This window comes from Protomyctophum parallelum (genome assembly GCF_964188405.1).
Source record: "Protomyctophum parallelum genome assembly, chromosome: 14".
Lineage (NCBI taxonomy): Eukaryota > Metazoa > Chordata > Actinopteri > Myctophiformes > Myctophidae > Protomyctophum > Protomyctophum parallelum.
The window spans coordinates 9,673,700-9,695,975 of record NC_139709.1 but is presented as its reverse complement, the minus strand read 5'-3'; the positions used below and the strand labels follow the sequence as shown (position 1 = coordinate 9,695,975).

The following is a 22,276-nucleotide window of genomic DNA, read 5'->3' as shown; positions in this document are numbered from 1 at the left end:
GCCTATAAAGCAGCCAAGCATTTACTGCTGGTAGCACATGGAAGTTGTACTGATGATGACTCAACGCTGGATTGAAAACAAAGGGAATAATCATGAGAGGTAGGTAGAAAGACGCTATCTAAATATCTAACTCAGCAAAACAAAAGGTCAAATTAAAACCAAACTGAAAGTGTAGCCAGGATTAAGAATAGAAGGAATATTGAGACATGATAAAAGAAAATCTGTGTGTGTGGTCTTGCATTGCGTTCCAAAGAAGACACAAAACACCCCTCTTGACTTTGAATGTTAATTTCAAACACAGTACTCATACAAACTCTGCACAATACACCTCTTGACTTTGAATGTTTATTTCAAACAACAGTATACAAAGTAATTAAAAAGCAGGTCTGAAAAGTATGACGTCTGAAAAGTATGACGTTCTACACAGCTGCTTCAATGAAAACAACCGTGAAAGTCTATCAGCGAATTCTAAAAATAGTTTGTTCCTCCACGACAGGTTCTGGAGGAGCCTTGTGCATCTTCCGTACAGCGTCTGCCTGGATACCCAAGTGCAGTAGCATCCACACCGATTTGAGTTTACTCAACAAATCATGACCCAATATGGACAGAGGCCACTCGGAACTCACAGTGAATGGATGCTTAACTATTGTCCCGTTCACATCGATCGGGATGCCTTCAGACTCTATAGCTTCTGTGCATTCCTTACAGGAACATGGCAAATCTTGCGGCCTTATGCTAGAGGTGCTCCTTCCGGTGTCTGCCAGAAAGGTAACCATTTGTCCGGACAGATCACCGGTCAAACTCACCAGTGGTAAATGTGGACGTTCTTTAGCAACTGATGTGATAGCGTGAATTTTCTCTGGGCATTTTTTAGCAATTGATGCAATAGTGTGAAATCCCTGTTGATCTTCCAAGTTATAGTTTATAAAACGGTGGTTCGGCTCTGCCAAGTTTCGTAGTTTATCTTCTGATGTTAGCACGGGGTAGCCAGCCAGGTGACTCAACACTGGATTGAAGACAAAGACAAATGGAATATAGTTGAGAGAGGTAGAAAATACATTACTTTAGACATTTACAAGCATGTTATGCAGTTTATGCACCCTCAATTTGCTACTTAATGACTAGTTTGTGAGTTCAGTTAGTCCATCTTCTTCATTGGCCTTTTGAGCTAGCTGAATGAACGTGAAAATACTTAATCCACAACAATCCATTTGACATACAGTATAACAATATATTTATTATAGAATAGCATTAGTAAAAGGTGAAGTAATGGTTCAGGTACTTGGATGGATTCCACATGGAAATAAAGCATTCGGTAAAACCAGAATAATAAGCTGGGAAAAAAAGACCCGTCTGAAGTGAGCGGTGCTGTACTGTACTTGTCCTGTACTTGTGCTGTACAAGCTCCCTGGCCTGTGTGTGTCTGTGTGTTAGGCAGTTCAACAGTGAAACTTGTTGATGCTGGTGGTGAACAAACACTATAGCTATTTTTTGGACACAGCCAGGGACAGACCCAGCCAGGGACAGAACCAGCCAGGGACAGAACCAGCCAGGGACAGAACCAGCCAGGGACAGAACCAGCCAGGGACAGAACCAGCCACACACTCGGACACAGCCAGGGACAGACCCAGCCACACACATAGCTGTCTATAGGAGTGGCACCACTCAAAAAAGACAAATGATAGTAGTAACTTACTGAGGTATGCATGGCGATGTATGGTGGGTTCATATATTGTTCCAGCAGTGGGGTCGGGACACTGAGGAGAGCTCATCTTCACCTGAAGTCTAGGAGACTCCACCACAGACAGTTGCATCAGAACCTGAAGTCTAGGAGGCTCCACAGACAGTTAGAGATGATCGGAACCTGAAGTCTAGGAGGCTCCACAGACAGTTAGAGACGGTCGGAACCTGAAGTCTAGGAGGCTCCACAGACAGTTAGAGACGGTCGGAACCTGAAGTCTAGGAGGCTCCACGGACAGTTAGAGACGGTCGGAACCTGAAGTCTAGGAGGCTCCACGGACAGTTAGAGACGGTCGGAACCTGAAGTCTAGGAGGCTCCACGGACAGTTAGAGACGGTCGGAACCTGAAGTCTAGGAGGCTATAGTCCACAGACAGTTAGAGACGGTCGGAACCTGAAGTCTAGGAGGCTAGTCCACAGACAGTTAGAGACTGTCGGAAACGATTGATCTTCTGGAGGAGGAGGTGTGGAAACAACTATAACAACTACAGTAGATGTGAGGAGTACAGTTTGAGTTTTCCCACCACTGTTAATTTCACCAAAACAGTAAAACACAAGACAAAGACAACGCAGAACCGGATGGATGGCCCCAGCAGCGCCAGCGCAACAGACGCACAAATGGTACGTCACAATGTTGCCATGTCAGCTTATTATAAGCGACTTTGGGCCTGTTTTTTTTCTTCCAAAGTTGCTTGTAAATATTGGCAGTTGCGGGTTACTTACAATTTATATATGCCTTATGTATAATATCTATATAAATCCCCACGGTTCTAAGGAAAATACCAGTAAACAGCTGATGGATAAATGAATGGATATTAGATTTAAATTGACCTGGTCGCTTATTATTTTTACCAGCAAAATCTGCCATTGGCAAGTTTTGGCAACGCCTCGTACGTAATCATTGCGCGTCACAACGCACGCACAACACCGCACACACACACAGCAGCATTCTACACATGTTAGCGGTGTTATTTTCTATGGTAAGACTAGAATAAATTTTTTCTTGAGTGTGTGTGGTTTTTTATTTATTGCCGCTACAAACCGCTAGTGTTAACTATAAATAAATAACTAGCAAGTTCCCACTCGTTACAGTGTTAAATGTTCATGCTGTTAATAGTGTTGTTGTTATTTGGTCTCTGCTGAAAAGTTAAAACTTAAAAACGTTGGCGATTAGCTTAGCTAGCTTTAGCAACCTATAAAGAAAGCCCCATGCATGCGCATGTTCTTGTTAAAGAACTGTGCTTTTCAACCCTTTTCACATCAAGGTCAATTATGTATTCTGCATCTGAGCCACGGACCACCATCTGATCTATGTGATGATGAATTCCTGTTCTGTGCTTTGTCTATAGATTAGAAGTGTCTATTTCTTTTATGTCTCTAAATGTTGTGATGAATTGAACATGGTGGACCCTCTTGTAAAAAAGTGTAATGCTTAATTGGGTCGTCCACTCGCAGTTAACAGTCTATGTATTGAGTTCGTGCTTGAAATGTACTGTAATTCTCCAAACTGTTATATTTCAATCAAAAATTCAATCAATCAATCAATGATGAGATTTAGCCTCAAAAACGTCGTTGGATTGGATTGTGTGTCCAGTGTCCACAAAATTCCATGCTGTATTTATGTGGAGGCATTTAAGTAGAGATAACAGGAAAACATTCATCAAAATAATTATTTTACATGCTCTAATTGTGTAGACCTCTTGTAAATTAAGTAATGCAGATGTTTAACAAGCATTTTACGCTTGAGAGAAACCACATTTTACACTCGAGTTAAAGATTTAAGATAGATAAGGTGTCCATTTGGTAACCAACTCTCCATCATTTAGCTGGGAACCACCAGGATCCCTTAAGGACCGCTGGTGGTCCCCGGCCCACTGGTTGAGAACCACTGTTGTAAAGTAAAGGCTAAAAGAGGGGTTCTGGGATTCTGTTGCAGACTAGCCTGGGTAGCCGCAATTTGCAACTCTAGATTTCTTTATAATGGGATGAATCTAGAGTTGCAATACCCTCCATTGACTCCCCATGTATTAATTTGCGTTTGCGATCTGCTTGTCTTAAACGACGTTAAACTCACCAACATTGCAGCTGTAGTCCAAGCTTGAATTATCCTCTTTCAATCTGCCGAGCTTGTTTTTCATAAAAATCTCCCGTAGACATGTTATGAGCTACTTTCTGTCAAGAAAAAGAAATATTGGAGTTTGGAAGCGCTCGTTTTTATTAAGGGGTCGCGCTGCTGTCTCCTGCATTATGTGCAAATGAGAAACAGATGCATGCAAGGCCGTTCAGTGACGAGCGCTTCCAAACTCCAGCACTTAAAAAAAGAATCACTTGCACAGAATTTCTTGACAGAAAGTAGCTCATAACATGTCTATGGGGGATTTTTATGAAAAACAAGCTCGGCAGATTGAAAGAGGATAATTCAAGCTTGGACTGCAGCTGCAATGTTGGTGAGTTTAACGTTGTTTAAGACAAGCAGATCGCAAACGCAGGAGGGTATTGCAACTCTAGATTCATCCCATTATAAAAAAAAATGTAGAGTTGCATTGCAAATTGCGGCTATAGCCTGGGCAGCATTCCATTTCAGGTTTATGATCCGTTCTGGAGCGGATGGTAACCTTCGTCATGTTGTAGTCAATGATTTGTAGTCATCTGGCAGGAAACCAGAAGGTGGAATCAGAAGTACCCAAAATACTTATAGTATACTCAGAATTGTAGGGCCTTACCCAATAGAATCATTGATGCAGCGTAGTTTAGCTGATTTTTATGTGAGTGTACATTCCATACTATTTAGCGATGTTGTAACACAGACCAGGCTTTCCTCCGAGGTGGAAAGCCTGGTGACGCAACATTAGTTGCAGACTGTTGCCTGACATCACAGTTTGCGAATGCTTGTGTTTATTCCCGACTGAAGGTCAATCTGAGAAGTATCACCAGGTCAACAGTCTGCTGCTGCCATGCTGGAGAAAGTGGAGAAGAAGAATAAGCCACAGAAGAAAGAAGGAGGAACAAAGAGGAAAGGCCCCGCCGGTGTTCAAGAAGAAGGTGATGACTGTTACTTTTATCTTGCATGATAGAAGTGTATATTCGTACGTCTTTACATGTTCTGATGAATTGAAAATCAAGTCTTGGTGCTTTTTCTGGTTTCATCCTCGTAGCAGTTTTAGTATTGACCTGTACGGAAGGTACAGGTCAATTGACTGTACTCATTCTACAATCTGTTAATAACATTTTCAATCAATCAATCAATCAATCAAGGAGCAGAGAGCAGAAAGAAGAAAGGACATCATGACGAGCATGAAGGAGGTGCTGATGGAGCTAAGAAGCACCTGGACGCCCCCAGTGTGGGATACTTCCGCAGGGTTGGAGAACGACTCGCCGAAGCCTTCGAAGAGGACGAGGAGAGAGGTGAGAGAGAAGGCCTATTATACTCTCAAGCAACGGGATACAGGAAGACTCTGAGCACCTCAATTGTTTTTTTTGTGTTTCGGATCCTATTAAATAAAAAACTATCTGACTGTAAAATGTGTTCCTAATATTTCCTTATGCAGTGATGTTCGTGGAGAACGTGCTCACGGAGGTGAAAGGTCAAGCGGCGATGGTAGCCATGGACAGAACAGGCAGCATCACTCTTCAGCGGCTGCTCCCATTGGCCAGCCCCAAACAGGTCGGGGAGGTTCTGGCCGAGCTGGGCGGAGCCTCGGGTTCAGAGTTCAAGGCGGTGTCGTGTGACCGATGTGGAGGTCACGTTGTGGAGAGCGCACTCAGACAGACGGCTCGGTGGTGCACAGGTAAGACTGACCTTTAACCTCAGACAGATGGCTCGGTGGTGGACAGGTAAAGCGTTATTCATAGTCTGGATTTTCGGTGGTGTGGTGACCACTGAACTACAACATGAAGTCACGAGCCGCCCCCCAGCCCAACCTCACCACCGGAGCGGTGGTCACCTCACCACTGAAAATCCTGACTATGAATGAGCCTTTAGACTGAACTATACGCTCAGACAGATGGCTGGGTGGTGGACAGGTAAGACTGAACTATGTATACCTTAACTCTGGTCAATTGTCACCTTTTTCTTTGGTAGCTGTCGGGCACAAACCTTTACGGATGTCCCGATCACGTTTTTTATTTTGATCCCGATCCGATCATTTGATTTTGAGTATCTGCCGATTTTCCCCGATCCGATATTGTTATTTTTATAGAACACTTATGCTATATCACAATAGTACAATAGCCAAAATCACAGACAATGTCCAGTCTAATATCATGATATGGATATAATATTGATACTAGATGATTTTCTTTTGCTCCCGGTCATTTGAAAATGCCGTGATCGGCCCTGATTTCCAGATCACGTGATCCGATCGGGACAACCCTATAAACCTTGTCTCTCTATATTTAAATTTACATACATTACCATACCATACATTAATGGCCTGCCCTACATTGTCGAATTATGCGGGGGGAAAAACTGTACATCGGCTATTTTTGTGTTGATATTTTCTCTTTTTCTTTTACCATTTTGAAAAGATAAAAGTAAATAAATATATAATAAATATAATATTTTAACCAATGGAAAGTATTGACACGAGCAGCAATATGCTAGTTATACTGCGTATACATATCCCATTTGCTTGATGTATGAGGTGAGGACCATTCTCTCTTTTCTGTGCGCACCTTAGACTCCCCTAAGAAGGAGTCGTCCGATATCACAGAAGAGGAGGACGACTGTGGGATCCTGGAGGCTCAGGTGTTGTCTTTAAGTCAGGTGGTGAGAGAGAACACCGAAGAGTTCATCAAAGACATGCACGGCACGCATGTGGTCCGCACTCTTCTGCATGTGCTGGCAGGCTGCCTGGGACCACCCAGAACACAATGCCCTCCTCCAGGTAAGGAAGGGCAGAAAGACAGCCAGACACACACAAACTTTACGTACTACTTGACACAAGACGTCCACAGACGTCCTAGGAATTACTGCATGTTGTGCCCAACACTCCACGTCTGTGGAGTGTGGACCCCTATTTGCTCCTGATGTGCAGGTTGGTGCCTTGCATGGTATCCTCTGCCATCGGTGTGTGAATGGAACACAACCACCCTAAAGACTAATCATTGTGTATATTCCTGCACTATACCTGCATCAAGTGATCTTGGTACATAGAAATTGATCTATTGAAGATTCTGACTTTCAAATGTACATCATTTTTGTTTTGAGTGTATTGCTGTATTGTTCTTTCTGCTTTGGCAATGTAAACGTATGTTTTCTCATGCCAATAAAGCCCTTTGAATTGAATTGAATGACGCGCTTTGGATAAAAGCGCTATATAAATGCACCATTTACCATTTATTGTTCTCGCCACCTTTTACCAGGTTCAAAACACTGGAGTGCTGTCCCTCAAATGACAGACTTTGATGTCCCCACGTCATTTTGGTATGAGCTGAAAAGTCTGACTGAGTCTATGATGGACAATGTCAATGGTGAGTTTGTCTTCTTAATCAACCAACAACAACACATTAAACCTCATCCAAGCAAAGATGAGTATAGAATACCCCATTGAAAAATAACCGGCTTGACAAATGTCCACCCTGATGAGAACATTTGTAGGAAACTGTTTTCATCTATTCTTTGACTCAACCACTGTGTATACCGTGTATAAGTCATTGGACAAAACAATAGCAAAAGATTTTTGCTATTCATTGAAAATAAAAAAGTATTATCTATATTGAACCACTTACGTAACTATCTGCTGTGAAATCTAAGAAAAAGAGAGAAAGAAAGAAAAAAACGGCAATGAAAGCAGCATTTTCTTGTTTCAGTGAGTGTGACAGATGCAGCTGCCAGTGCCGTTTTCCAGACCATGTTGACTGTGTGTCACAGAAAACGACCCAAACTCTGCAAGAAGATCCTCACAGCTGTCATCGAGTACTTGACCACTCGCAGCGCTGCCCCTGGAGTCAGGTCAGGGCAAACCTTTCAATGTCTTCAATGCCATTCTCAATAAATGACCTGTCCCGAAATTTCATGATAAAATCAAATGTGAAGTCCTAGAAAGTTTGTGGAGGAATATATATATATATATATATATATATATATATATATATATATATATACTGTATAGAGCCGTCACCATTACACATTTAAGTTGACATTTAATTGTCTCACAAATAATTGCGATAAACGATTTAATTGTATTTTTGGCATATTGTAAATTGTAACATGAATATAAATTACATTTGTGTTTGCCTTTTAGGCTTCGTAATAAAAAGGTGCGCAGGGCAGATACGACAAATATCTGAAATATTCTAAGAAATTACTGGCATTTTTATACATTTCATACTTTAAAAAAGCCCCAAAAATAGCCAAAATATATATGCTATTTCAGCTTTTTTTTAAATGTATGAACATCTGTCAACATGGAAACGATTGTGACAAAAATAATTGCGACTATCTCAAATAGCTGCGATTAGACACATTATTATGTAATGATGTGTGACACCCCTAATACCGCACCTGATTGTGTCTCCCTTTTGTGTCTGGAACCCGTTAGTCCTCTCCTGGTGTTTCTGAAGGACCAGGCGGCCAGTCGCCTCGTGGAGGTGCTCCTCCAGCTGGCCCACAAGGCCCTTCTCCGTCACCTCTACAAGAACCACCTCAAGGGCCAGCTGGTCAACCTGGCACTCCATCCCATCGCCAACTTCACCATACAGAGGTTTATCGCAGCCTCGGCCAAGTATATAATGGTAAGGTCCTGAATCACTGGTTCCCAAACTTTTTCATGTCAAGGACCCCCACATTGACATTTATTAGCCCGCGGACCCCCATGGGAAAAGATATGCCATGCAGAGATCCCCATAATAGAAGATTTTTGTCGGCTCCAGCAGTGATTCTCAACCTGTTTAATTTCAAGGACCCCCAGTTTTACATGCATTAGTCTACGGACCCCCATTTAATGGCATTTCAACTCTGGGACTCCAATTTATTTTGTGAAATGAATGTACAAATGGAACCAAACGGACCGGTTAGGGTCCATTTGTACACTCTCAGAGTTAGTCTCTTAAGGGTACATTTTGTTCCAAACTGTCATTTAGCTGGGGACCCCCTGTAACTCCCTCAAGTACCCCTGGGGTTTGGGAACCACTGTCCTAAATGATAGTTCAAAAATAAAATAGTTTATTATGCCATGCTTTGGCAAATTCCAAGTGCCGGATCAGACGCAGTGCTAGTTCAATAATAAAAGAGTCTGACTGCACACCAATTTCTGCTCCCAGACATATCTTCTACTTGAGCAATATCACACGAGATGGTGTGTGGTTTAACGTGATTATTGCCACGACAGTGATGCGGTCAGGAATGAGACGAAGTCGAGTTCCGCAAACATGTGCAAAGTGTAAACATCACCGCATTACATTCATTATTCCACTCCTGTAGTTCTCGAGGGTGTTCGATGAGCTCGTCCAGGGCATAGAGGCCATCTTGGCAGCAGGTCACATGGGTGTGGTTGTCCAGCTGGCGGAGGGCTGCGCTGAAAACGGGGAGAAACAGGCCGAGATGATGCAGTGCCTTCTCGACGTAAGCAAGCACCACTTTCTCCACCTGTGCATTCCACCGTAGCTTGTACAGTACATTGACTGTGAGTAAATAATCAAATGAGTTGTAGTTGTAGTAGTAGTATAGTAAAACTAGCATATTCTTTACCCCTTCCATCCCAGGCCTTCCACTGTGCGGAGCCTGGCAGCCGACACACCAGCTGCCTCCCTCTCTTCATGTCCCTGCTCACCTACGAGGTGTATTACCAGTCCGACACAGAAGAGGGCACCATTCAGACAGAGGTAAGTCACACACCTATTATGTCCATCTACTCCTCGGGCAAACTGATAAACCACGTTTTGATTTTGCCATGTTCAAACCATGATTTTTAACCACTTAAACCTTTGAAGAACAACAGATTGCAAAATCAGTGGTAATTTTGATTTTCCAAATCTTGAACGTAAGCCTGAGACCCACCCATTAGGCGGCAACTCCATCTCAGCCTATGGCACTTGCCGTAGCACTTGCACCAGCCTCGGCGACCTTACAGGCGTGTGCAAAGGCTAAACTTATGTCATTTTAAATAGCATTTTATGTAGACATAGCACTCTATAGTGTATACTCATAGGTTCATTGTATATATTCTACTGTTGGACAGATGTTAGGTTCTTAGCTTGCTTATGATGATCCTTGATGACTATTTCTATGTATTTGATGTATTAACATGTGTTGTTCTTGCTTACGGCAAGTCGCTCTGGATTAAGAGCGCCTCTTAAATGCTTAAATTGTAACTGTCTTGTATATTGTTCATCCTTAGGTCCCTCTGAAATCCATATGCTACCATGGCTCATGTCTGGTCCAAGCGTTGGCCAAATTCAAGGAGCGCTCGCTCCTGCTCAACAGTCTGCGTTCCCTGACCCCGGCCGACCTCCTGACCCTGGCCGCCAACTCAGCGGGCAGCCACGTGCTCCAGGTTCTCATCACTACGTCCAGCGACAAGGGCAGGGGCAAGATACTGAGGAGACTTGAGGTGAGACGAACAAGATACTGAGGAGACTTGAGGTACTGACGAAAACTACATAAAAACTAAATAAAAACGTAGCCATGATGACTAAAACTAAGACTAAATATATTAACAATTTCGTCAGCAAATAATAACTACACTAAAATGTTAGGAAGGAACTAGTGGACAAGAGATCCAGCATGCTGAAAATAGCCTTTCTACAAGCTCACCGCGACGCGTTGTGTAAAAACAGCCAAAATACATTTTAGTCAACTAAATCAACTGTAGATTTAGCCTTAAAACAGTGTAGTAGTGCGGGCCCGTGGCTGCTATCCAGATATCCACCTATCTCTGCTGTCGGGAAGAAAACACCTAACTCCAAATATACATTTTTCAGGAAATGAAGAAAACCTTATGTTTTGAAAGCAAAGAAATACTGCCTCATCAAAGTTGGTGTTGTGACTTTATATATTGTCAATTACTTTGATTGAGAGGGGGAGGCAGAGGTGGTGGAGTTGGCTGTTTTAGCAGACAGTTTGAGGGTCCAATGGAGTTAAATATTCATTGGTTAAATATCTTTTTTTTACCAGTAAAGGGTGTTCAATAGTAGTGATTTATGCAAAAACAAAAAGATTGAGTTAGGTGGTTCCCTCCTGACAGCAATGAATACTGTAGGATATGAAAAACGTAAGAATTTCTATATTCATATATCCCTTTGACAATTCATTAGCTTCTTCTTTTTTTGTGTGACTGTTTTAATCACACATGAATGCAGTGTGCTGCTCAAGGCCACTTTCTTGTGTCTAAATGTCCGTTGGCTTCGATGGTTGTTAACTCTACATGACTCATCATGTCCGTCTGTCCTCCCAGGGCCAGTATGTCCAGATGGCGTGCTCTCGGCTGGGCAGTCGGGTCCTGGAGGCTGTGTGGAACAGTGCCTCGGTCAGTCAGAGGCAGAGCATCGCACAGGAACTAGGTACGACGGCTAATTAACCTGGACTATATTGCTTTCACTATTGGGCCTATTCCTCCTCCTGGGTTAGTTGTGAGGAGGAGGAGTGGCTGGTTTCAGGACAGGTTAAAGGCCCTTTGAAACGTGAAGCGAGGAACGCAGGCGTTGTTGTCTGGATCAACACAGGTCTGCTCAAGAGGGGCGCAACAACGCAAGCGTGGAAAAAAAAGCTAAACAGAATAATAAACAGCTAAAAGCAAAACAGAATCCAGGTCTGGTGAGTCACAGGAGTGTGCACGTAACGAGCACGCGCGCAACAAATTCACAGGAACGCGCTCACGTAAATACGCTTGCGTTGTCACACTGCGACTTCTCCGAGCAAAAGACGCAGGTCTCATTGAAAATGAACTATAGGCACGTTTTATCGCTCCCCGTTTGCAAGGCCCTTAATAGAGCGTCGCAGTCCCTCCCCCTTTCAGAACAACGAGTGGCCCAGGAAATGAATCGCAATGCATTTTGACCATAGGCATTTCTTAAATTATTAATTTAAAGACCTTTTAAGCGTCGTACGAAGCCAACTCTTGTTTTTTGGACCAAACAAAAAATTAGAAAGTAGAAAAAAACGGCAGGTTTTTTTGTTGTTTTTCTTCTTTGTAATTATTTGTTTGGTCCAAAATATTGTGTGTGTTGTCATGATTTGTCACGACAAGAGTTGGCTTCGTACAGCGCTTAAAAGGTCTTTAAATTAATAATTTAAGAAATGCCTATGGTCAAAATGCATTGCGATTCATTTCCTGGGCCACTCGTTGTTCTGAAAGGGGGAGGGACTACGACGCTCTATAGTGTGTGAAGTGAATTCATAATTTCTTGCATTGACGATGATATGCAGTAGATGAGCGATGGAGTACATGCCATAGAACTTGGCAAAACTTTGACAAATCAGTTTGCTGCTCGCTTTGTCAGGGTGGGCTTAGTTCAAGATGCATCACATGTATATATTTCATTGTTGTCATATACAGAAAATGTTCACGCAGCAATTCATAAAAGGATCTTTAACTTTGACAAGAAAAGAAAGTGTGCTCGCAAGAACATGTTCAAATGTACAAGAGTACTGTACCGTTCCTTATATTAGGGCATAATCTCCTTACACATCAAATTAACATCATAATATGAGCACATTTAAATAGAAGTGGTGCGTGCGGACAACCAAGGAAAAAGAAAAAACACAATTGCACTCTTTGTGGGAAAATATATTTCATGAATGTATTCTTTGTGCGAGGCAACCGTAAAATATATTTTCACCGCAATGCAAGACACGGGTGCCTTCATGTGTTTTTTTCCATGGTCGTCTTCTGCACCAGTTGGCGAATATGGATCAAACAATACCCCCTGGATTTAGTTTTATATATATCTCCCTGTCCTTCTAAAGGGCACCTACAGTACAGCATCTTCTGACCTATTTAAACCATGCAGTGCATTCTCCTCCTGTTGGAAACATATTTTATTTTTGTAGTACTATACAAAGTACTTGTTATTTTTATAGTACTATACAAAGTACTTGTTATTTTTGTAGTACTATACAAAGTACTTGTTATTTTTATAGTACTATACAAAGTACTTGTTATTTTGGAATGGGTGGGAGGTTCAATTCCATGAAGTGAATACTCTTCAACTTGATGAGCCAGTCAAATCCAAGGTGTCATTTAAAGGACTGATAAAATAAAATAGGGGCACGGTGGCACAGTCGGTAGTGCTGTCGCCTCACAGCTAGAAGGTCCTGGGTTCGATTCCCGCCCGGGACACTGTGGGTGCTGGCGGCGTGTTTCCTCCTCTGCGTCATCAGTGCCCATACCAGAGGCTGGGTTGGCGAAAGGGCCTTTCTGTGTGGAGTTGGCATGTTCTCCCCGTGTCCCCTATAGGGTAGGTACCCTCACAAAAAACATGTAGTAATCCTGGTCTCTAAACTGCCTCCCCCTGGCCAGCCGGGGAACTTGATGGAGGGGAAAGGAACTGGTTGGAATAACGTGTTCCTTAACTTCCTTCCACGTGCTACGTCCAACCAGGGAAAACGAGGGAAAAGGAGCAACTTGGACACTCAGGCAGGAAGGAAGCATGAGTTCAAGTCCGTTGCTCTCCCCATGTCCCCCATATATGGGGACTCGGTTGGCGGAGGGTGTGTAGAGCCCAGGATCACATTAGATAATTGACACAGGGGTGAAAAATGGGTTACAAAATCGTGGGATAAAATTTAAAAAACAAAATGAATTAATGAATTAAATAAAATCCGTGGCCTAATGTCAAACTGGGGGTCCATAGGTTGAGAATCACTGGTTTGTTTGTTTATACCATTGGGGTTTCATTGTATTGAGTCAGTGTCATATCCCGTATGATTCTCAATGCTTTCTCCTCTGGCGTTAGAGCCTACACATGGTAGGACTTTTAAAGTAATAGGGGAGCGACGGGGACTCATCATCAGATCTCAGTCTCTTTTTGACAGACAGACTTTGTCTGTGAGCACAGCTTTCCAGTGCTCACATTGGCTGTAATTTAATACATTACGGACCTTCTCGGGGTGCAGTCGCAACCCCGTTCATGCTGTATGATGTCCAGTCGGCGTGAGAGTCGAATATCAAACCTGCTAAATATTCAGTTTTTATCGCAGTTTTTATCACCGCCGTATCTTCTCGCAGAGCCTTTATACACACAGCGAGCAAAACCGTAGTTTTGTCGGCGAGCGCCAAAAAAGCTCCCCAACAGCATAATCGGAGCAAATATCTTGCACTGTGTGTAGGGGCCATTAGGCATGACTCCTCTATGCTCCTCTACAACTGAAGAGAAGCCATAAAATCCATGTTTACGTTCCTTTAGTTTTCATTTATATTCTTGACTCTCTTTTCTTTCTCTCTCTGTCTCTGTCTGTTGTATTTCCAGTGGCATGTGAACCCCAGCTGAGGTCTGATCAGTTTGCGCGCCACACCTGGGCAAAGTTTGCCCTGTCACACTTCATTAGCAGACGACCCCAGTGGCAGGAACTACAGACGGGCCAATCAAAGACAAGGAAGATGTTCAATGACATTCTGGATTGACAAACTATATCATCTTATCTAGTCTTGATTTTATATATTTTTCTCCTCTGTAATTCCTCCTTTTCTCTGTCTTTGAAAATAAATGAACCATACAAATGGCTGGCTGTGTGATGATACTAATGCATTTGGTATTTTTACATTTGTTTTGTATATTTGACAAAAGCAAAAGTGTTATATAAGATATGAGGTGTGGTGTAGAGGGATTACATTTGTAGACAAAACCAGAGTCACCAAACCTTGGTCATCATGAGTCACAACACGGCGACCAATCAACTGTGGTGAATCATCTATCTATGAATGGAATTCCAAATTGGTTGGGTCACCTGAGTACATGCCCAAGGGACAACAGGCCCCCCATTTAATTAATTACATTTTGACCAAGGAATACAAATGAGATTTTGCTCGTGATGTTGAGTTGAGCTGGACAAGTTTGAACATAAAAGTAGAAAGAATAAATGCATAACACGGCGAAATTGTGTAAGCTCGCATAAACCTACTGAAATTAATAACAGTGAATTGAAGCTTGATAAAGAGAGAGATGATAAAAAGAGAGAAAAAAAATGAGGTACGCCTTTTATTAAATTAAAAGGCAACTGCCAACATGTTTAGACCTAACAGGTCTTCATCAGGGCAACCTTGTGTGCCCGGATCCTTCTCTTTTTGTCTCCACCAGGCCGAAGGCATGTGGGGAGAGTATGTTTTGCACTCCGTCCGTCCGCGTGTCCGTCCGTGTGTCCGTGTGTCCGTGAACAGCTAATCTCGGCCACCGTTAACCCGGTCGATGCCATATTTTGCACACACACTCCCTGGATGCCAACCATGAACCTCTGCCCCAAACTTTCCAGAACGGCCTGTTATAGCGCCACCAGGAGGCCGCTTTGTGCAAAACAAGTTTTTCAATGCCATATTTTGCACACACACTCCCTGGATGCCAACCATGAACCTCTGCCCCAAACTTTCCAGAACGGCCTGTTATAGCGCCACCAGGAGGCCGCTTTGTGCAAAACAAGTTTTTGCACAGTACACCTACAGATTTTGTCCAAACATCACGCAAATTGGTACACAGTCTCTCTAGAGCCATTCAACGAAACGGGTCTTTCAGATTTATCAGACTCCATCCTGATTGGTTAAGATTGGCTTCCAAAGTTCACATGAGTGCTCAGTTTCAAACAAAATGCTGCAAATCATGAACACATCGCGTGATTTCTGTGAAATTGTGCACCCACATTCCCACTTAGGACGAAATGCCACATGAACAATTTCAACTCAGCCTCAAGGTGGCGCTATAACTGGCCGAAAAGTGTTTTTACCTCTAACTGCACGGATCTGTGGATAACCTGGTGGAGACCTGTGCCCGGAAGGGCACTTTTTCTAGTTCATCATGTTTTGACCCCGTTTTTTGATCTGTGTGAGCACCTTTTTATCATTATCACATCCTGCTACCTCCATTGAGCACCTGGTTAGTCCCTCTTTCTTCCCAGTGAATTGAAGCTGTTCCCCATTTTCTACAGACTTGGAAAGTCGCCCACACACCCAAACATCGGAAGCCTTCTTAAGCCCCCCACATGGAAGGAAACGGCCGGGAAATTGAGACTGGAGAGAGAAATCCGTATCGTAGCTCCCCTAAGAGGTGAATCAAATGAATGTTCACAGAAGGTTGTAGAAAACACCAGCTGGGTCACACGGGGAGAACATTAATTGAACGAGTGCTCCGAGGGCAGTGCGCTTGCTGGCAGATGCCCCCATAATCAAGGCCGTGCCACAAGTACACTCACTCGGCATGGGGTGAACCCGTCTCAGGAAGGAGCATGTGGAGCAGCACCATGTGCAGCATATTAAACCCGCTGATCGTGAGTAAAAATTAAAATAAAGTTCACAATCCAGCAGACATGATGTGCCCGTGATTGAATTGGCAGCCCTTTGAAAGCAAAGGAGAATGTTAAGACAATCTGCATTATTGTTGTGTGTGCCGTGTGAGCTCAGATGCCATGTCCCCTTAACCATTTTATCGTTATAGGCAGACAATTAAAATTAAGAACATTCATTCAATTCATTTATGTAGACATTTTTTTTAATTCCCAAAATAGCCAGTCTAAGATGATGTGACAGTGTTTTCATCCCCTAGTTTGGAGGAACGGTTGAGGCTGCTGGCCTGTTTTGCTTTGTGAACTTCTAGATCGGCTATTTTTGCTGTATTGGAAATGGGGCTTTAAGAGGTTTAAAGAGGTTTGTAGTGTTGTGTTGTCGCGCTCTTCTTTTTTTGATATAGAGAATATTGTTTTATTTTAATATACATGACTCTTATTATTTCCTAAACCAGTTTTACGGGAGCAGTGCTCAGTAATTTGAGGAATGCTATTTTTATGTTGAAGATAATAGTGTCTGATCTTTGACTTTACGTCTAGCCTACAGTTTTATTCTTCAAGCCACATTATTTTTTAGCAATATTAATTTGAAAACATTTTGTTGCACTGTGCCTAGAGGACTATAATATGCAAAAATTTCCCAATTCCAAATGGACCTATTTTTTCTTCTTTCCCCCCCTTTTACTATTTCACCTTTTATCTTCTCACAAAACCTCAGGCGATGCATTTATATGAGGAGAACAGTACTTTAGTTTACAGTATAAAACATTGCTACAATTGCACTGTGCACCTTACAAAAACTTTCGGCCACCAGATGGCGGTAGTGTGAAGAGAAAAAAGGCTCAGTCTTGGACATTCCCCCTCTCAACACAAAGTTAAGTTTCATTTTCATGGAATATGCCTGCTTGTAGTTCAGTAGTGTCTTTCTGTTCTAAACAAGAGCACAAAAGTAGAAATCACATACCCCAGTGTCCTATATAGCTTTTTATTCCATTGACTACCATGTATGTCTTATACAATGTGACAATTTACTTTGAAAATGTTCCTGAAATATGTTTTGTTTTTTGTTAAGCAAGCCACACCCTTATTGCCTAATAAAACTTGGAAACAGAAAGTTAAATCACACTTTGTGAGCAGCACATTACGATGCAAGGTGAGTTTCTTGATTTCATTGCCTTATTGTAAAATTATGTATTTACATTTCTGACACTATATGAAACTGTAATATTAAAGGTGCTAAATGTTATTGTTGTTGTTGTTTATCCCTCTGGGGCTAAACAAAGATAACAGACTTATTTGCCTTTTTTCAGATGTCTACCATAATACACAACCTACTTGAAAGGCACAGACTGGAGTCTTATTACAACCAATTCATTCAGTTCGGTGTGAAAGATGAACGAGATTTCATTGATGGTGTGACAGAAGAAGATTTAAACAACATGGGTAAGATTATTGGATATAACTGGCCTATAAATGCATGTGAAATAAATTGTACATAATATGAGTAAATTAAACATTTCAATGACGGTAGTGAAGTGTTACCTCTGTGCATTTAACAGAAACTTATGAAAATAGTGGGATTTGTTTTTCTTTTTTACTCCAGTGCAAAACAAATATTCATCCGTTACATTATGCTGATCATTTATTTACTCATTCTTACTCATCTGAAGTTAAAAGTTGTAAATGTACTGTATATGAAATTATACCTACTTAAATAACAGTAACAGTATAGTATTAGCAGCTATACCTGAAATTATCTATATTTACCTTTGGGTTTTAATTTAGTAAGGGCAGGCAGGGCCAAATTAGCCATTGGGCCAATGGTGCCGAGGCCCAGGGGCCCTTGGCTCTCAGGGGCCCTTCAGGAATATGTAATGCTCTGTAATGGGTTTGAGGCCCTGAAAAAAGCTCCTGGGGACCTTCATTGGCCATTGATTTGGTTAAATTTAGGTCAAAAATTTGATAAAAACATAAAAGAAACTCGGAAATTCTGCATGCGCGCTAGGGGGTTAATCCATCCCTGCCTTTTCTGGACACGTATATACGAGGGAAATGCATGGTGACTGACCACCACATGCAATACCTCCACGGACCACCTGTGGAGAACCCCTGGTCTAAATAATGCAGTGGTTGTGGGTCCCAAACCTTTCAGGTCGAGACCCAAAAGAGAGATTAGTTGCCCGGTACCCCGACTATAGTGAAAACAGCAGCTCACATTCGCGGGTCCCGACCCGCTGTTTTTGAACCAGTGGTCTCATGCGTTCAAACTGAGGGTCCTTGACCTTCTTAGAGTATATATATATATATACTAGTAAGTAAGTACGTTTTATTTATAAAGCACTTATCAAAACAACAGTTACAAAGTGCTGTACAGTGGTCAACAAGGTAAAAATACTAGCCCTTGCCATCTATGTCCTGATGAACATATTGAAATTGTTCAACTATAGCCAATCTATGTCAACACGTTGTGAGCTTGTAGACAGTAGACCTATTTGAACTATTCAAAAATGATGATGCAAATATGGCCCTTGGCGTAGTCAGTGTAGGCTGAAAAAGAACACATCATACAGTTTATTGACTCGGGTCGGTTTTTACTAAGTATAGACTGAGGATCCTCTCACGTCACCCTATAGGGTGCCACGTCGTACGGCACCCACTTTGAGAAGTCCTGAACTACTCATTGATCATTCTAATGATTATGAAACTTGCCCAGAGGGAGTTCAACAAACCATTATGTGCAACCCAGATTCGGCACAAACAAGGGACTAAATTAATTTCGCTGCTATGCCACCAAAATGTGGAACGCCCTACCAACAGTCATTAAGACATGCAAATCCCTTGACTCCTTCAAAACCGCTCTCAAAGGGCACCTACGGATGGCTGCAATTAGAAACTGGCCCCCGTAAAATCTGAATCCCCCACCCACCCCTTTTTCCCCTCACTGTATATGTTTCTTTTCCCTTTTTACCTCTATGATGAGTTCCTGTTTTGACTATATAGTTGTGTATATTCGTACGTCTCTAATTGTTTTTTTATTTATTTATTTTTTTTATTTTTTGCGGCTTACGCCTTTTATTGATTTTTTTTGAAGGGACAGACAGTAGGCTGACAGGAAACGGGAGAGAGATGGGGGGATGACATGCAGTAAAGGCCGTGTCGGGTCCGGGAGTCGAACCCGCGGCACACTGCGACTGGATTACCAGTCCGGTGCCCAGACCGTTACGCTACGGCCTGGGCCAACGTCTCTAATTGTTTTGATGAATTGAAAATGGTGGGCCATATTGTAAACAAGTGTAATGCTTTATGGTGTCGTCCACTCACAGTTAACAGTTGTTGTATTGAGTTGTACTTGAAATGTACTGCAAACTGTTAATAAATCAATCAATCAAAAAGCCCATTTCAGGTGTAAAGGAGCAACTTGGACACTCAGGCATGAAGGAAGCATGAGTTCAAGTCCGTTGCTCTCCCCTTGTCTCCCATATATGGGGACTAGGTTGGTGGAGGGTGTGTATAGCCCAGGATCACATTAGATGATTGACACAGGGGTGAAAATGGGTTACAAAATCGTGGGATAAAAGAAATATATATAAAAAAAAAGCCCATTTCCGGATCTAGGCTTACTTATATAGCTGCCCCAAAACAACGTTATCTTCCCCAGCCAATGTGGGTCACACGAGGCCTTTGAGGGCAACATGTCCCGACTCCCGAATGACGACACATGTTTTTTTCCACTGTGACTTTGCTGTATGGCTAAAACCTGCTCGACTGCTCTCTTGTTTGGCCTAACTTGTTTACACTTTACCTCGTTCATGACTGGTGACAATATTATGTAGAGAATGCATTGTGTGACAGACGCCCATACTGTAGCAACCTGTGTTCAGCTCGGTAAAACAATCCTGACCAAAAGAATACTGTAGTAGTGGAGCATAATTAAAGAAATTATTTATGTTGGGTGTCATTGTACCCATTCTGGGCGGGAACCCATTTTGGTGTTTTAACTAAGCATTATGTAATACTTTTATCTATTGAAAAATAGCAGATCTACAAGCTCATAGCGCGCCACTCGGTGGCGCACTATGAGCTCACTCAAACACCTCACAAGAACACCTAGGGCTGTATTTTGCGTGTCTTAAGTACCAGGTCTTATTACCTAACTTGAGTAAACTAAAGACCTGTAGGCGTGATCAATGCCATTTGGCTATTCTGAGTGGCCAAAGAGCATTGATCACGCCTCCAGGTCTTTAGTTTACTCAAGTTAGGTAATAAGACCTGGTACTTAAGACACGCAAAATACAGCCCCTAGTGTTCGAATTCTAAACACCTATATGACTGACTTTGATTGTAAAAACTAAACACGTTTATGTGTTTAAAAAGTGTTACTGGCGATTAAACATGTTCTTCTGTTTATAATCTAAACACTGTGACACGTTTTAAAAGTGTTACAAATAAGTGTTTATAACCTAAACGCTTGGGTTTAGTGTACATGTCTACAAGTGCTTTAGGACCACTTCACTAGCCTGGTTAATAAACCAGACTAATATCGCACGGACCGCGGCAATTGCCAACGGCTGATTCGGTCTGGTTTATTAACCAGGCTACCACTTCACCACTTTTCAACCTATCTTCTTATAATAGGTCCTCACTAATAATCATGATAAAATAGCACGATTTCTTTCTACTCAGTCTGTGTCTCATAGGAGGGCTGTGAGCAGTTTAGAAACCGTCTTCCAGTGACATCATCATTAGGCAGATTATTTTTTAAACAAGATTTTTTTTACAAAAATGTTTAGATTTTCATTATCGTGAGAACGATGGCTTCCATTTTCGCATTGCAACTTTTCAGGACTAGAAAGCCTGCAGTTTCTATTAGCTTGTATTCTTCATCGATGATGTCACTGGAAGACGGTTTCTGAACTGCCCACAGCCCTCCTATGAGACACAGATCAAGTAGAAAAAGATTGCGCCATTTCTTCATGATTATTAGTGAGGACCTAGTATATGAAGATAGGTTGAAAAGTGGTAAAGTGGTCCTTTAACACATTATAGGTGGGAACCCCAAACCCTATATACCCTTCTGGACGGTAACCCCGTTTGGGGTTCTGTACACTACAGTATGTAAACTGTACAGTATTCAAAAATTACAAATAAATTGATGCTGCTATATAAATATTTGAAGTTTTTCCAGAAAACTTAGGTCAGGATTTAGAAGGCGTTTTTAGAATCAGTCCAAAATGGGTAAAAGCATATCAGATAGAAGTGGAACTCTTAACTGCTTAATTATTGTCTTTTACATTTTAAAACTACATATTTCCAGGCTTTACCCAAGTGCAGAAGAATCGTTTTGGTAAAATGAGAGACGAAATTGGAAGATTCAGAGCCCCGGAGAACCCGTTGCAAATGCAATGCAAATCAATGGAGTCATTTGACACATTTTGCATCCAGTACAGATACCCCCATTGTCCTGAAACAAAATCTATCGGGGGTGAGTAATGGCATCTTTAAATGCTTATCTTTTAAACTAGCTAAGTATATGTCATTGTTAGTTCACTTGAACTATTTATTTCTATTCTTTAAATTGATTTCACACAATTTGCATCTTCATATTTTTCACCACCCATTCTGTATTTTCTCTTTTTTAAACTAAGCTTGATAAGAATATAATTACTGTATAATTATGTTATATACAGATATGGACCCTGCACATAACACAATTGAAGATCTGATGTTAAGGATCTGCCTCCTGGAAAACGTTGGGAATTCAAAAGGTGTCTGCCTATACACAGTTGATGGAATGCCATTGACTGATGACCCTTTCTTCAACACATGTAAGACATGCATGACCTGCCATTATTGCTAATATATATATATATATATATATATATATTTGTAAGGAACAAAATAGAAACGAACACTTGTGATAGGGTGGGGGGGGGGGTACCTATCTCCGATGCGGTCCCCAGTTCCGCTGGCACGGCATATTTGGCATTCGAGAGACGTGTCAGGGTTATCCTTAAACGAGCTCGCGACGAGGAGATTGCAATACCGTAACACCAGAAAGACATGGGCCTGCTGTAGACTAGGCTTAGCTACAGTATAGGCTACCCACGTT

General features: G+C 42.0%; 1 protein-coding gene and 1 long non-coding RNA gene across 3 annotated transcripts; one reads left to right on the top strand and one right to left on the bottom strand.

Moving 5' to 3' along the window:
• Positions 1 to 395: 395 nt before the first annotated feature.
• Positions 396 to 1,901, bottom strand: LOC310870868. Its single transcript, XR_014570273.1, has 3 exons — positions 1,865 to 1,901; positions 1,697 to 1,778; positions 396 to 1,006 (listed from the first exon to the last, which is right to left on the bottom strand). It is a non-coding gene; the product is annotated as an uncharacterized lncRNA (long non-coding RNA).
• A 757-nt stretch (positions 1,902 to 2,658) lies between these two features.
• Positions 2,659 to 14,400, top strand: nop9 (NOP9 nucleolar protein). Of its 2 annotated transcripts, none has more exons than XM_083782204.1 (13): positions 2,659 to 2,719; positions 4,651 to 4,781; positions 5,001 to 5,144; positions 5,288 to 5,527; positions 6,419 to 6,625; positions 7,104 to 7,211; positions 7,551 to 7,692; positions 8,282 to 8,474; positions 9,163 to 9,303; positions 9,444 to 9,563; positions 10,079 to 10,291; positions 11,135 to 11,240; positions 14,148 to 14,400. In XM_083782204.1, the coding sequence occupies exons 2-13, from the start codon at positions 4,694 to 4,696 to the stop codon at positions 14,300 to 14,302; spliced, it is 1,857 nt and encodes a 618-aa protein (XP_083638330.1). In that variant the 5' UTR covers positions 2,659 to 2,719; positions 4,651 to 4,693; the 3' UTR covers positions 14,303 to 14,400. The 2 variants fall into 2 exon arrangements, with proteins under 2 accessions (XP_083638330.1, XP_083638329.1); XM_083782203.1 differs by having other exon boundaries at positions 4,995 to 5,144.
• Positions 14,401 to 22,276: the final 7,876 nt, after the last annotated feature.

Bases quoted from the DNA above. Each gene is read 5' to 3' on its own strand.
- nop9 (XM_083782203.1), top strand. From the start codon at position 4,694: ATGCTGGAGAAAGTGGAGAAGAAGAATAAGCCACAGAAGAAAGAAGGA. The intron at 5,528-6,418 runs GTAAGACTGACC...TGCGCACCTTAG, and splicing joins GACGGCTCGGTGGTGCACAG to ACTCCCCTAAGAAGGAGTCG. The intron at 8,475-9,162 runs GTAAGGTCCTGA...CCACTCCTGTAG, and splicing joins CCTCGGCCAAGTATATAATG to TTCTCGAGGGTGTTCGATGA.